This window comes from Zosterops lateralis, assembly GCF_965231275.1.
Source record: "Zosterops lateralis genome assembly, chromosome: 3".
Taxonomy (NCBI): domain Eukaryota; kingdom Metazoa; phylum Chordata; class Aves; order Passeriformes; family Zosteropidae; genus Zosterops; species Zosterops lateralis.
In genome coordinates, this window is record NC_139764.1 from 72,295,722 (window position 1) to 72,308,793 (window position 13,072).

The 13,072-nt window shown below is 34.7% G+C and overlaps 1 protein-coding gene across 1 annotated transcript in view; it reads left to right on the forward strand.

Annotated features, from left to right (window-relative positions):
- Positions 1-13,072, forward strand: part of ASCC3 (activating signal cointegrator 1 complex subunit 3) — a 253,462-nt gene that overhangs the window by 85,487 nt on the left and 154,903 nt on the right. The window contains exon 10 of the mRNA XM_083857723.1: positions 7,837-8,001. Within this exon, the coding sequence (XP_083713849.1) occupies positions 7,837-8,001 (165 nt within the window). The remainder of the gene's footprint in view (positions 1-7,836; positions 8,002-13,072) is intronic.

The window sequence follows — 13,072 nt, forward strand, 5'->3', positions numbered from 1 at the left end:
ATTGTGATTCTAATATACATTGTTTTCTGTGGTTTCATCTCCACATGAAAACTACTCCATATTCTTTTAGTAAGACTATAAAAAACTTAGGGGCTTCCACATTAACAACAAAGGGAAATTACTAGTTGTACTGTCTTATCCAGTTTATTTTTACTGTGTCAGAGCCTGCTGTATTGAGGTCTAAAAGTAGTACTGGAACTTCCGAAATAATCTTGTCATATCTGTGACATCCAGGATTGTGCTGAGTGCAGAAATTTTTAAGTCTTCACATAAGACCTTAAATCTGTTAGTCATAATTATGAAACTGAGTATGCAACAAATAAAGTAATATTTAAGAGAATCAATTAAACAGAATATGTCATAAGTATCTTGTTCTGCTAAGTCAATGTGCTGATACATTGTCAATCAGTTGCCTTTTCATTAGGTGGAATAGCTAGGTTCTGTAAAGGAACTAAACCATGGTGCATTCCTGTACTCATTATAAAATCAAATATGCTGAACAGAGTTATGTTGCTTCGGTTAAAAAGTCATTGGATATTTTAAATTCTGAGTGACAGCTGTTACAATCCGTTGTTGGTTTGTTGTTGATTGACAATTGCTGTTAACTTCGGTGACTTACTAATTGCTTCTAATAAACATCAATACATCAATATAATGCACCTCTTTTGTAAGTCTTCCTAGCATGATAAACCCTGTCTTTTATGTTAATAGTTCTTGTAAGTGAAGTCTTACTATTAAATGTTTCTAAGATGCATATATATGTGTGTATGTATGCATGTGTATGTATGGTCTTGTATTGACATTACTTTAGACCACAAATACATGTTCAGATTTTTTGGAACATCATCTGTTCAACTACATGGGCATACTGCTCATCTGCATATCTTTGTATGGTAAGGAATCTGCTTTACTAGAAACATAATTCTGTTTTAACTGTGTTAAACACAGCATCAGATGGTTGGTTTTGATCTATGAAGAGCAAAATACTTGCATTCATTATTTATTACTTCCTACCTCCGATTCTCATTTTGAACTGCTGCCCTCTGCTTTACTTTCTGTATGTTTATTCCACTCCCTGCCTGAGCTCCAGCTCACATGAGGTTTTTTTTAAATGCTTGAATAAATCACGGAGTAAGAGTGCCATAAAAAGAGGAATAAAACCAGCATTATGAAAATGACTTGCAGGTTGCTGCTCATGTAACATGTTTTGATGGAGTTTTACCTCAAAGAGTGCCAAACTGGTAATGTGTCCCTCATGGGGTGTGATATCAGCTATCTAATATTAAAAATTGTGAGAAACTCCAAAGTATCACTTATTAGAGGGGAAATATTTTCAAAATGTATGAAGCCCCAGCATAGCAGCTCTGCCTACAGAATTGCAGAATATGCTGCATTCCAATGAATGTCTGCTCTGGGTGGATGTGTGTAGCTGTGTGCAGTTCTATATGTCTCCGTTTTTGTAAAAGTTAAGATCTTGCAGTGAATTTCCTGCCAGAACAAACCACCAAGATAAATAGTTACAGCATGAATTGAGTAAACTGTGTAGGTTGCCCGTGCCCCCTTGCCAAAAAGCTGTCAGAAGATGAGGAGCGCTGGCTGTGACTGAGCAAAGCTTCCTCTAGGATGAGATACGGGGAGGTTGTATATATGTGTAAAGGAGCAGGAGTGTAGAGACCACTAGCAAGGTGAAAATAGTAAAGACAAGGAAGTTCTACTAATAGAAATTGACAGAAATTGATCTTTGAGAAAGTGTCTTTGAATAGTAATGATAAAGCAGCAGTGGCTAGAGCAGAATTCTTTATTGCTGTCCATTCATGGTGAATCACTGGTGGAGACAAATTTACTACAGAACATAGAAAAGGGCTTGTTCCATGCCTGCCAAAGCTATTAGACCCTAAGGGCTTGTATTTCATACATATGCTATGGGGATTTTTTAACTGTATATACTAATTATTTTGGTCTTAAAATTGTTTCTTCTCCAGCATTGAGACACTTCAGAAAACACTTCTGTTTGAAAGTTTACTGAATTCCCCTATTTCGAATGATGCTTGATTTTGTCACATTTAATTTTAGTAAGAGAATTCCTTCTAATATGCAAATGATAAAATTCTTTCCATTTGTATCCAATCATTGTTTTATGTTGTTAAAAGGCAAATGCCTGAAATAAGTAATGTGTATTTTGCAGTGCATTATAAATATTTCAGTTGATTCCAGATTATATTTTAGCTGTTTCTGTCTCTTTGTGTCCCCTTAGTTTTGGCTGTCATATCTTCAATGAGATTTTTTTGTGCTAATAACAAAGTGAGTAACTCCAGCATCATTGGTCACTGAGCAGGAGGAGAACAGGAGGGAGTCTTTAGAGAATAGGTGCTCACATAGCCACAGGCATCAGAATGGTTTTTTATATAATAAGATTCAGTTTTCTTTTTTCTTTCCTAAGGATACTGTTATATTGAGAGTTACTTAATAGAAAGTGGGAAAGGTACAAAGAAATGTTAATGCAAAATGAAAAAGAAGTGGCTGTTAGGAGGATAAAGCAAATAAAGGATGAAATTGCAGTAGAAACATGTATTTCTTGCAGATTTAATCAATGCTTTGAAAAGCAATATTGTGAACTTCACAGAGAAATATAAAATAAATGGAATATTTGCTGTTTATTTATCATAATTCTGATGTTTCAAAGAGGAAGAAGTGCTTTTATATAGGTGTCTTAAATATGAAAATATCTCTGTTGTGCTGTAGGTGTGAGATGACATATGGTTATGACATGTTTCTAGATCTTGATCCAGCTTTGGGAAGATAATTTCATTTTGAAAACTTCCCATAACATACAACCTTTATTATTCTGATCATTTGGCATCCACAATATTTTCCTGATGCAAAAGCCTCTGGATTTGTTCATTATAACTTGAGTGTATTCTACAGTTTCGTTTTATGAAGAATGATAGATTCTAATGCTCAGCATGTATGAATTCAAACTTATATGTCAAATGTTTGAAAGTGTGTGTGTGTACCATTCTATTCTGTTTTCGCTATTTTGATATTATAAAGGAGCCCATATTTATATCTTGTGCAAAGTAAAGGCACTACACTGCTGCTGCTCTGTTTTCAGTATGGCAGCATTCAGGTTTATTTTTGGAATGGTGGTGATACTCAGAATACCCAGTCTCAGTACAAGGTACTTTTCTACTTTTTATGTTACAGAAATCTGTGTAACCACGTTAAAATACAACATCCTCAAGCGCAGGGCTCGGGACTTTTTTCTGTCATACTATTTGATGTTTAAGCTGAGATCAGAGTCAACCAGTACTTTATACCTGGTCTGATGATATCTGGAACATAGGAAAAGTGATCCAGGTCTACTCTGATTATTTTATGGCAATTATAGTAGTCAGGAAGTTGGAGGTGAGGTAGGGCGTGTGTCTGAGTTTTGATTTATTATTGTGTTTATGAAAAGGACAACAGCTCAGATGAGTGGCAGACAAAGGCTGAAGTAGCTAAAGGCAGAAAAACTGTTCTCAAAAATGGTCTTGAAGAACTTAAAAGCAGTGAATTTTGTAGTATGGCATGTTTTAACTAAGTTTTTTATGTAGTTTGTTCTGAAATTTTCCTATGTGTTTTATACCTGTGGGAGTGTGAATTTGAGGGGATTACCATAGTTTTTCTAGGCTCAGAGTGTGTGTCCTAATTATTCAAGCAGAAAACAGACACTAGTCATGGGCAAAATGTGTTTGGGAGAACTTAAAAGTAGCAAAGAAATTCAAAGAATTATAGTAAGCTATTGAAAACATAAACCTTCAAGGCTGTGCCAACTGCTAGAAATGAATGTTGGCCCTGTGGAAATTAATGGAAGATGATTTGATTTTAGTAAGACAATAAGCCTTTTCAGATTCAGAAAACCCCCAAACAATGACAAAACCCAGAATTTTCAACATGTTGATCTTCTGAAACTGTAGTGAAAATGTATTTTCCTTTTACCATGAAATCTTGCTTCAAAGGGGACTGAAGAGAACATGACAAAAATAATTAGCAAATCATGCAATTGTAGAGAAATGCATTTTCATTGTCTCTTGAAATTTTGTAAAATGATGTTGAAGTTATCATCTAGTGTTGTCCCTTTTGACATAACTTTTCGAAGTGAAATAATGAAATTTTTTTTTTTGAGTTCTTACCTGAAAATTATGTAAGACCATCTAGGGAGATATTAAATAACCTGAAAGCTAAATTATATAATTTTGAGTTCAGATTATGTCTTTTAAACAGGTAACTATTTTGGTGTAACAGTGAAATTGAGTGGCAATGCTCACTTAAGACAGAAGACTTTGTGAAAAGCCCATGTTTTTCTAAGAGAAAAAGTCAGTGTGGGATAACAAATGATAATCAAAAAAAATTGGGAAAAGAGAAGTGTGCGTGTGTGGAGAAACTTGACAGTAAAAATATTGACAGTTAACCCATTTCTATTCAGCCATATCCTAATACAAATACCAGATTGAAATATCTTGCATGAGTTGCAGTTCATTAAACAAATGTGACACTATATTTTCTAGCTATTTCAATACTGAAAGAGGTGAAGTGGTGAAATAGCAATATAAATGAACACACTTCTCAGTGTGCTGAGAACTCACGTCCATGTAATAGAAGAAAATATTAAAAAGTTTTTTTAATATTTGATTTCCGTGTCCTTCTCCTGCCCCCTAAGAAATAGCAGAATCCTTTTCCTGAATCTGAGTTTTGACTTTAAAACTTAAAGAATAAAATATATTGTCTCTGAAAATTAATTACAAAAAGAAATGTCACTACTGCATTTAAAACTAATAATAAGATGACTCATGCTGTTTGGTTTGTTATTTTAAATGAAAAAAAAATCTTTGTTAGTCTTTGCTGATAGCAATTTCTTTTAGCTGATATTTTTAAATAACATTTTATATATTTGAATTCAATTTATAATTTGCAACTACAAAGCTGATCTGTTTGGGTGGATTTTTTGAGAATTTTTTTCCCCGGCTATAATTTCTATCTGAAAAATAAATGTAATATTCTCTAGAAAACATTCTCTGGAGATCTCTTTTCTTACTTAATATACTGTCTCATTTAGTATAGCTTTTAATTCAGGTCATTGCTTTGCATGCATTGCTATTTTAAAACAAGATCAAAGTAAAACACCATTATAAGGGATATTTAGTCATCACTCGGAAACAGAAGAATTAATGATACAATTTTAAATATATATCCTGATAACATGACTGACATTACAACTGTGATCTGAATGTTGTCAATTTAGATTTAGCAAATTAGCTAAGTAGCTTGCATTTGTAGTATTTCACACCTTAAAGCCTTAATATGCATTGCTAAATATATTTCTTCACTGTTTGCTAATTAATGTTCTGTGGAAGTACAGCTGCTAATATTTTGTGGTTGATATGGCTCATTTTAAAGTGCTAACAGCTGCATCTGTAGTAGTGTTACATTTCAGCTCCTAAATTATGGACATACATTTTTACACCTACTATTTTGTACAAGCATTTGTAAAATCTCTATTTGCTAAAAAAATGCACCCAGTAATATTTAAACAAACCATGAAAATACCCCCCAGATACCACCACTCTCTGAGATAATAGTGACTCAGTGAGTCTTTCATGTGTAAAGTTTTAAATGTTGCAGGAAATTAATGTCTTTTTTCTGTAATATCACAAAGTGTCTTCAGGAGGAGTTCTTGGTAATTAGTAAAAACTGATATATTATGATGGTAAAATAATTGGACTGGAACAATATTGTGTGACAGTGAAGGGAAAAATATTTTTCTGAGAATAAATAAATACTATCAGAATATATCTTGTGGAGAAGACCAAGAGAATAAAAAATATCCATAAATGTGTTTTGTAAGAAACATGTTTTTTCGTATTTTGAAAGAAACATCAGCATAAGCAATCCAGGAAGGTCCTGGAGTGCACTGATGAGAACTTCCTCCTCTGTAAATATGACTTGGAGAAGAGGTGCTTTGCTGTATCTCATAAACAAGGAGGGATTTGTATGAGATGTCAAGATTGAAGGCAGACTTGGCCATAGCAATGAGATGTTGGAGTTCAGCATCTTGAGGAGGAACAGATCAGAAAGGAAGTTCACAACCCTGGACTTCAGGAGAGCAGAGTTTGGCCACTTCAGAGATCTGCTTGGAAAAGTGCCATGTGATAAGGTCCAGGAAGGAAGAGAGAGTTCAAGAAACCAAGAAAGCTGGTTAATATTCTTCCAAGTTCAAGAGTGGTCCATGCCAGTGAATAGGAACTTGGGCAGAAATGAATGAATAGGAACTCGGCCAGCATGAATGAACAAGTTGCTCCAGGTCACACACAAAAGAAGAAGCATGCATACAGAGTGAAGGAGCAAGGATATGCAGTCTGGGAGGAATACAAGGACATTGTCTGATCATCCAGGATTGAAGTTAGGAAAGCTGAAGTCCAGACAGAATTGCATCTGCTCCTGAATATCAAAGTAAACAGGAAAGAGGACAACAAAAGGAAGACTAAGGACAATCTGGGCCCATTGCTGAATGAGGCAGGGGGCATGTGAATGGCACAGGATACAGAAGAGGCTGAGGTAATGAATGCAGCCTTTGCCTCAGTCTTTGCTAGCAAGGCTGGCCTTGAGGAATCCAGAGTTCCAGCAACTGGGAGAAAGTGTGGAGCAATTAAGGTGTACCCTTGGTGGAAGAAGATCAAGTCTTAAGAGAACAGGGGACACATATGTCCATAGTCTGATTGATTTGCATCCACAAGTGCTGAGGAAGCTGGCTCCTGTCATTGCAGTGTCACTCTTGATAATTTTTGATCAGCCATTATAAATGGGAGAACTGACCAAAGACTGGAGAAAGGCAAATCTCACTCCTGTTTTCAACAAGGGCAAGAAGTAGGACCCATGCCTGGTCAGCCACATATGGGAAAGTGATGGAACAGCTAATCTTAAAACCATTTCCAGATACATGAAAGACAAGAAAATCCCATCATGAGTAGTGTTCTTGACTTTGCTGAGGGGAAGTCTTATGCTTGTCCAGCTTGATAAATTTCTAGCAAGAAATGGCTGGCCAAGTAGATGTGGGAAAAGGAGTGAATATTGTCTACCTAGATTTCGGCAAAGCCTTTGATAGTTTTTCCTCATAAAGAAGCTTGTTCAAGTATGGGTTGCTGAGCAGACAGTGAGGAGAGGCTGATAACATCCGAGGATTGTGCTGTTGTATAGAGGGACATTGACAGGCTGGAGAAAGGGCCTGACAAATCTACATGAAACAATGAAGTTTGGAAGTTACATATCCAGGACTGGTGGCAGTTGTTCAATCTGTTCTACCAGTGCAAGTATCAAGATATCAGAATGTACAACTTGAAAGAAAAAGGGAGAAAGCATTTCATAGGGAGCTGGGAACTGTCAGGTCAAGCTTAGGTATGAGGGGAGGGTCTTAGTTGTTTACTGTGCTGTGAAGGTGGTTAGAAATATTTTATCACAGGTGATTTTAGTGAAACACAACCATGAAATGATTATAGAAGTAGTTTGTTCTGGGTAGCTGATTCAATGTTCTCATATGGAAAATGTATAAAAATGGGTCACAGTAGCTTGAAGTTATTAGTTGATATTTCCATATGGTTTTCCATACTGAATCCTACTAATGGCCATCCAATACATGTAGATGCAGCAACCTGTGTGCCTCATATATAAAGTAGGTAAAACTTAGGATAACTTTAAGTTCTACATTGCATTTACTTTGCTGTATGTTAAATTACTATATTTTTATAAATTTATATATGCTTAGTATTTCTTCTTTTTTTTTTTTTTTTTCTGCTCTAATAGATGCTTGTGACTACTCCAGAGAAATGGGATGTAGTGACAAGGAAAAGTGTTGGTGATGTAGCCCTCTCTCAGCTGGTAAAGCTCTTGATCCTTGATGAAGTTCACCTACTGCATGAAGACAGAGGACCAGTACTCGAAAGTATAGTAGCACGTACTTTACGACAGGTAAGAGAGAAAAAAAGTCTTCGAAATAATTTTGTTTTGGTCAAGAATAAATAGATGTCACTGTAAAGGGTAACATGCTTAGACAAACAATTAAATAGAAATGCTTAGGCAGTTTACAATTTATTTTGTAACTGTTCTGTTTTAAAGCTATGTATTAAGAATGCAGAAATTGTTTTGTCTTCTGTCTTCCTTTATGTATTATATCAACTATCATATTCCTAAATGCATTGTTTATTACAGTGCTGTTTCCTTACTTATAATGTATTTGCCTAATTTATTCTACTGTAAAAGTAACAGGAAAATTAAACATTTTTCAGTAAATAATAATCAGGTTAACATTTTAACACAACCAAAATTGAAACTGTTTTCTTGCCTGGACTGCTCATTTTCAATTAGCAGTTTTCCTAAGAGAATTTCTTTTTCTGTTTTAATTAAGTGTAGTGTCTTAAATCTGGGTAAAACTTTCAGCACTGCTAGAAAAATACTACATAATTTTTAGTCTACCATAAATGGTCCTTTTGTTTTTCCCCATGATTTAGTGGCATTTTCTAAATACCAAGGTTTGAAATGGAAAAAAGGAGAAAAGGGATTTTTTCCTTGAATATTGTACAAAAGAAGAATTCAGAGTTAGGCAATAAATAAGATTGGTCTCAATGGTGAGATGTGCTTTTACAAGTAAACTAAAACATGGAATTTGGGGGTGGATAAAAAGGAAGGATTTAAGATAAATAAATAATGAGAAAAGGGAGGATAGAGTGCTCTTTTTTTGTCTTTTTTGCCTTTTTTTGCCTTTTTTTTTTTTGTCATGAAGAGCAAAACTGTATCCATAGAAGTAACCTGTAACAAATTAAAATGAAAGAGTTATTTTTATGGCTGTATTTGTAGCATGTTAAATGTTTAAAGCCTTTTAGTTTTCAAGATGCTTTTTTTTTTCTTGGTAAGACTACACTAACTTTATTAAGAGTTTTTGAGTCATCTGATTCCAACTCTGCTAGAACAGAATGAAATGGATATCTGCTCTAACCCAGGACAAAAAGTGTGAAGTTCCTGTATAAAGAAACATACAAGTAACAATTCTGTAGAAGAAGCTATGTTGAGACTACCTCAAAGGCACTAAATTGTAGCTGTGTGATGTTGTATTTTCTTTCTTAAATGGTTCTCATAACCTTTATTTCCTTAGGTGTCTTCATAGTAAAGCATTTCAGGTTTTAGCAGTGACCATGATAATAATTTTCTTCATGTCAGATTGCAAGACTTACTCATTTCTTACTACGAAAATTTGTAAGATAGGCTTCATCTGTCCAAAATAGATGGTGAGAGCCATTTTATCTGTCCTACATTACTGAGCTTGGCATTCTGTTTCTGATTCACCCATAGATCCTTCCTTTTTGTGTCTGACATGCCTGTGCAGGTAACTTAAGGAATATAAAATCTGAGGCAATTACATCTTGGGTACTGAATCCAATCTTTAGTGTGTGTATTGTAATATAGCAGTATCTTGCTTCAGCACTCATTTACAAAATAGTTCTTTTAAAATAGGATGTTTTAATCTCCTAGGATTTCAAGTTTTGTTTCACCTACTGAGTTGGAATTTAATTCATCTGGAGCTGGAGCTGAAGCTATCCAGTTGCAGCCCTTCCTTAAGTGAAACTGTTGGGAAATAAAACAATACACAAATCTAGAAACTGACCATCTCACTACCTTATTTATTCTAATTTGATAAGATAGACAGTAATGGAGACCCATATGTATCTTTACAAGTAGGTAGCTTAGGAGAGGGAAAATTTACAGTATAAAGGTACACTAAAAAACCACACAGTTAAAAAGAAAGCAGAAATGCTTGCAGAATTTTTTAGAATTGTGCTGTAGAAAACAATTGCTGACAAAAATATTTCAAATTGCAAGCCTCCCAGAGAGCCCGGGGACAGAGAAACAGGAGATGTTTTGTACAATTGTTTTGGTTTTTTAATATGAAAACAAATAATAAGAGGATTACTTTTTAAAATTACACTGAAATGGTATACTTCAGCATCTGAGCTTGCAGGCATGGTTCTGTAAAGTTTGCAGTATACATCCACAACTCTGAAGTTACTGGAACTTTTATGCAGTCAATAAAAAAAGACAACATAATGTTTCTGATTTCAGGAGAATATCCCTAGAGTTTAGTGAAAATACTGTTATGGATGCTCAAAGTGTAAAAAATCACAGCTAATGTTTTAATATTACTTTGTGAGGAAAAAAAATATATTGTTGCATTTCCCTGGTTTTGTTCCTTACTCATAATTTCATTTTATGTATTTTGATACAAACTCATAAATGTCCCTGGAGCATGAAAAAAAAAGCCAGGATATTCAGCCTGTCCCTGGAGAATGTCCTTTTGACTTCAATGATTTCAATCTCCTCTCCAGCCTTTCTAAATGTAGTTACAGAACTTACTTTTCATTGATATCTATAGAAGTATCATACTTGTTCATTATTCATGCACACAGGAAGTAAGAATAATTGTTCAGTTCTTGAAAAACAAAAAAAACCCCAAAACCCAAGGTCAGTATTAATCTGAAATATCCTTATGTCAATTCCAGTACTGCAGTAATTGCTAAAATCAATTTCTTGGTTTGTGTACTGATTTAAGACATCCAAAATAGTAACTATTTTTTCTTAATTTGTAGTAGAGGGACAAGTAATTCAGAGAAAAATCCATTGCAGAGTAGTAGTCTCTAGATCAGACTGGAGGCTGTAGTGACTGAGACCTATTCTGGTAAATATCATTAACATTTTCCCACTTTTTGTACTGTCACTTTTGGCTCCTGCAGGAGACAGTGCATTCAAGTAGTGTAATTTTTGATCTGACCTGGAACAGTCATTTCTTGTATCACTTCTAGAACAGAACTGTGATAAATTCCTTTGAATATTATTCAGCCTTTTCCATAAATCACTAATAGTGACTCTAATAATGCATATACCTGTAGTTCCATCTGGATCACACTTCCCTGGCTTGTATGTGAGACAATGTGATGATTCCTGTGCTGTAACAGTGTAGGGCCTTTTACATTTTGCAGGGTTTGTCTGTCTTAGAGAAAAAGCATCTCGTTTTGTTGGAGGTATGAGGGGTGTTTTGTTTAGATGGTGTACAAAAAAAAAAAAAAGACAGTGAGTGGATGGGGTGGGCTTTTTGTTTTTTTAAGACTTAGTATTCAACTAGATGCTTGGGCCTAGTGCTGTGCCAGAAAAAAATGTTTTGAGATCCATACTGATATGAGGTAAAAATACAGGTATCCAAATGTGTTCTTAAAACAGGAATATCCTGATGCATTAGCAGGCCTGTCCTAATTTGTACCTCAAAATACTTGAATGATTGATGTACTTTCCCCCAGATGAACACTGAGTCACACCACTTACTGTAAGACTTTAACACGCTCATTTTAACTTATGGCATTTTTTAGAATTGGGTTTTATTTAAACCTGGAAGGAGCATATATATTGGAATTGATGACAGTTTTACTCATAGCAGAATGAAGGGCATATTTGTGCATGTTTGCACTTTTCAAATTTTAGAGAATGTTTTTGCAAGTGACTTAAATTGACTTTGCTAAACATTTTGGTGGGAAAATTGCTCTGAGCTCTGTTATATACTGTAGGTATAACATCAAACAACTTATTTGAATCCAATTTATAGCTTTGATGTTTAAAGTTTTAGTCCAGAGCATAATGCAGATGTAAAACTGAAATGCTTAAACTTTTTAATCAAACTTTACACACTACTGTAATATACTAAGGTTATTAGCTTGAAAGAAAAAAAATGACAATTTTTACAGGCCACTGAAGTATTTTGTTATAATTATTCGGAGATTTTGATTACTTCCTTGCTGCTTATGGGTATTTTTTCACAAAAAAGCATACTGAATACTATACTTGAGTTGTACACAAGTTTTGATACCTACTCTCAATATGTGAATGATAAAATAAAAAAAAAAGAAAACCCATATTTAAAGCTTTCTCAGATTTTGGGATACCAAAGCTGCCATCTTAGACATACAAATATCATTCTAAGCACTGTCTCATTCTTCAAGTTTAAGTTTCAGTTGCTTTAAGTTTTTGTATTAGATCAACAAAATTACTATTATTGGAGGTGGGATAACACATCAATACAAGGAATACAGGAGATTCCTGGAGTAAATGGATGAGAAATGCCTCCTCCAGGCAATAGAGGACTCAGCAAGGAGAGGTGTGTGCTGTACCTTTTACTCATCAAAAAAGGAGGGCCTTGTTGGGGAAGTGAAGATCAAAGGCAGCTTTGACTGCAGTGACCACAAGATGTTGGAGTTCTTCTTCCCCTGGAAATTCTCACATTTCCTTTCTGACCTTTCTTTTCTCATGCTACCTAATTTAAGGAGCTTTTCCTTTCAGCTGTAGTCTAGTTTTCTTAGCATTTTCAGTATCTTTAGTGCCTTATTTCCTCTAGCTATTTCTTTTTCAGTCCTTTTCATTCCCTCTTTTACCTCTAACTAAAGGTCCTTGGCAAACAAGTTCAGGTGTTTCTCACCCAAAGCCAGATGTCTAATTGTTATCAAATCAGAATTTTTTATATGCTTGGGATCCCACTCTTGATTTTTGATAATTTAAACAGTTAAAAAAAATCAAGACTGATAGCTAATGACATAAAACCAGCAGCCATATATGTATATATATATGCATATGCCATATATGCAGCCATGTATATCTTGTGCCAAATGATAGCCCATGGTAGTTCCTATTTGGGTCTTTTGGGACTAGAATGACAGTGGCTTTTTATTTGGTTCTTCACCTCTCATCTTGAGTAATTTCTATTAGTCTTTTGTCTCTTTGATACTCCTTATATAAATTAATCAAGTTACTCAGCACCTTTTATTAAAGGATAAACCAAAAAAGGTGACTGAACCCTTCTGCAATAATTTTTCTGTTTGAAACAATAGCATTGTGGGGCTTTTTTTTCACTGGACTTTCCTATATTCACAATTGTAAAACGTCAGCAAAACTGGATGTAGATAGAACATTTGTGTTAGTTTGGTTCTGGCAGATACAGAGGTAGAGG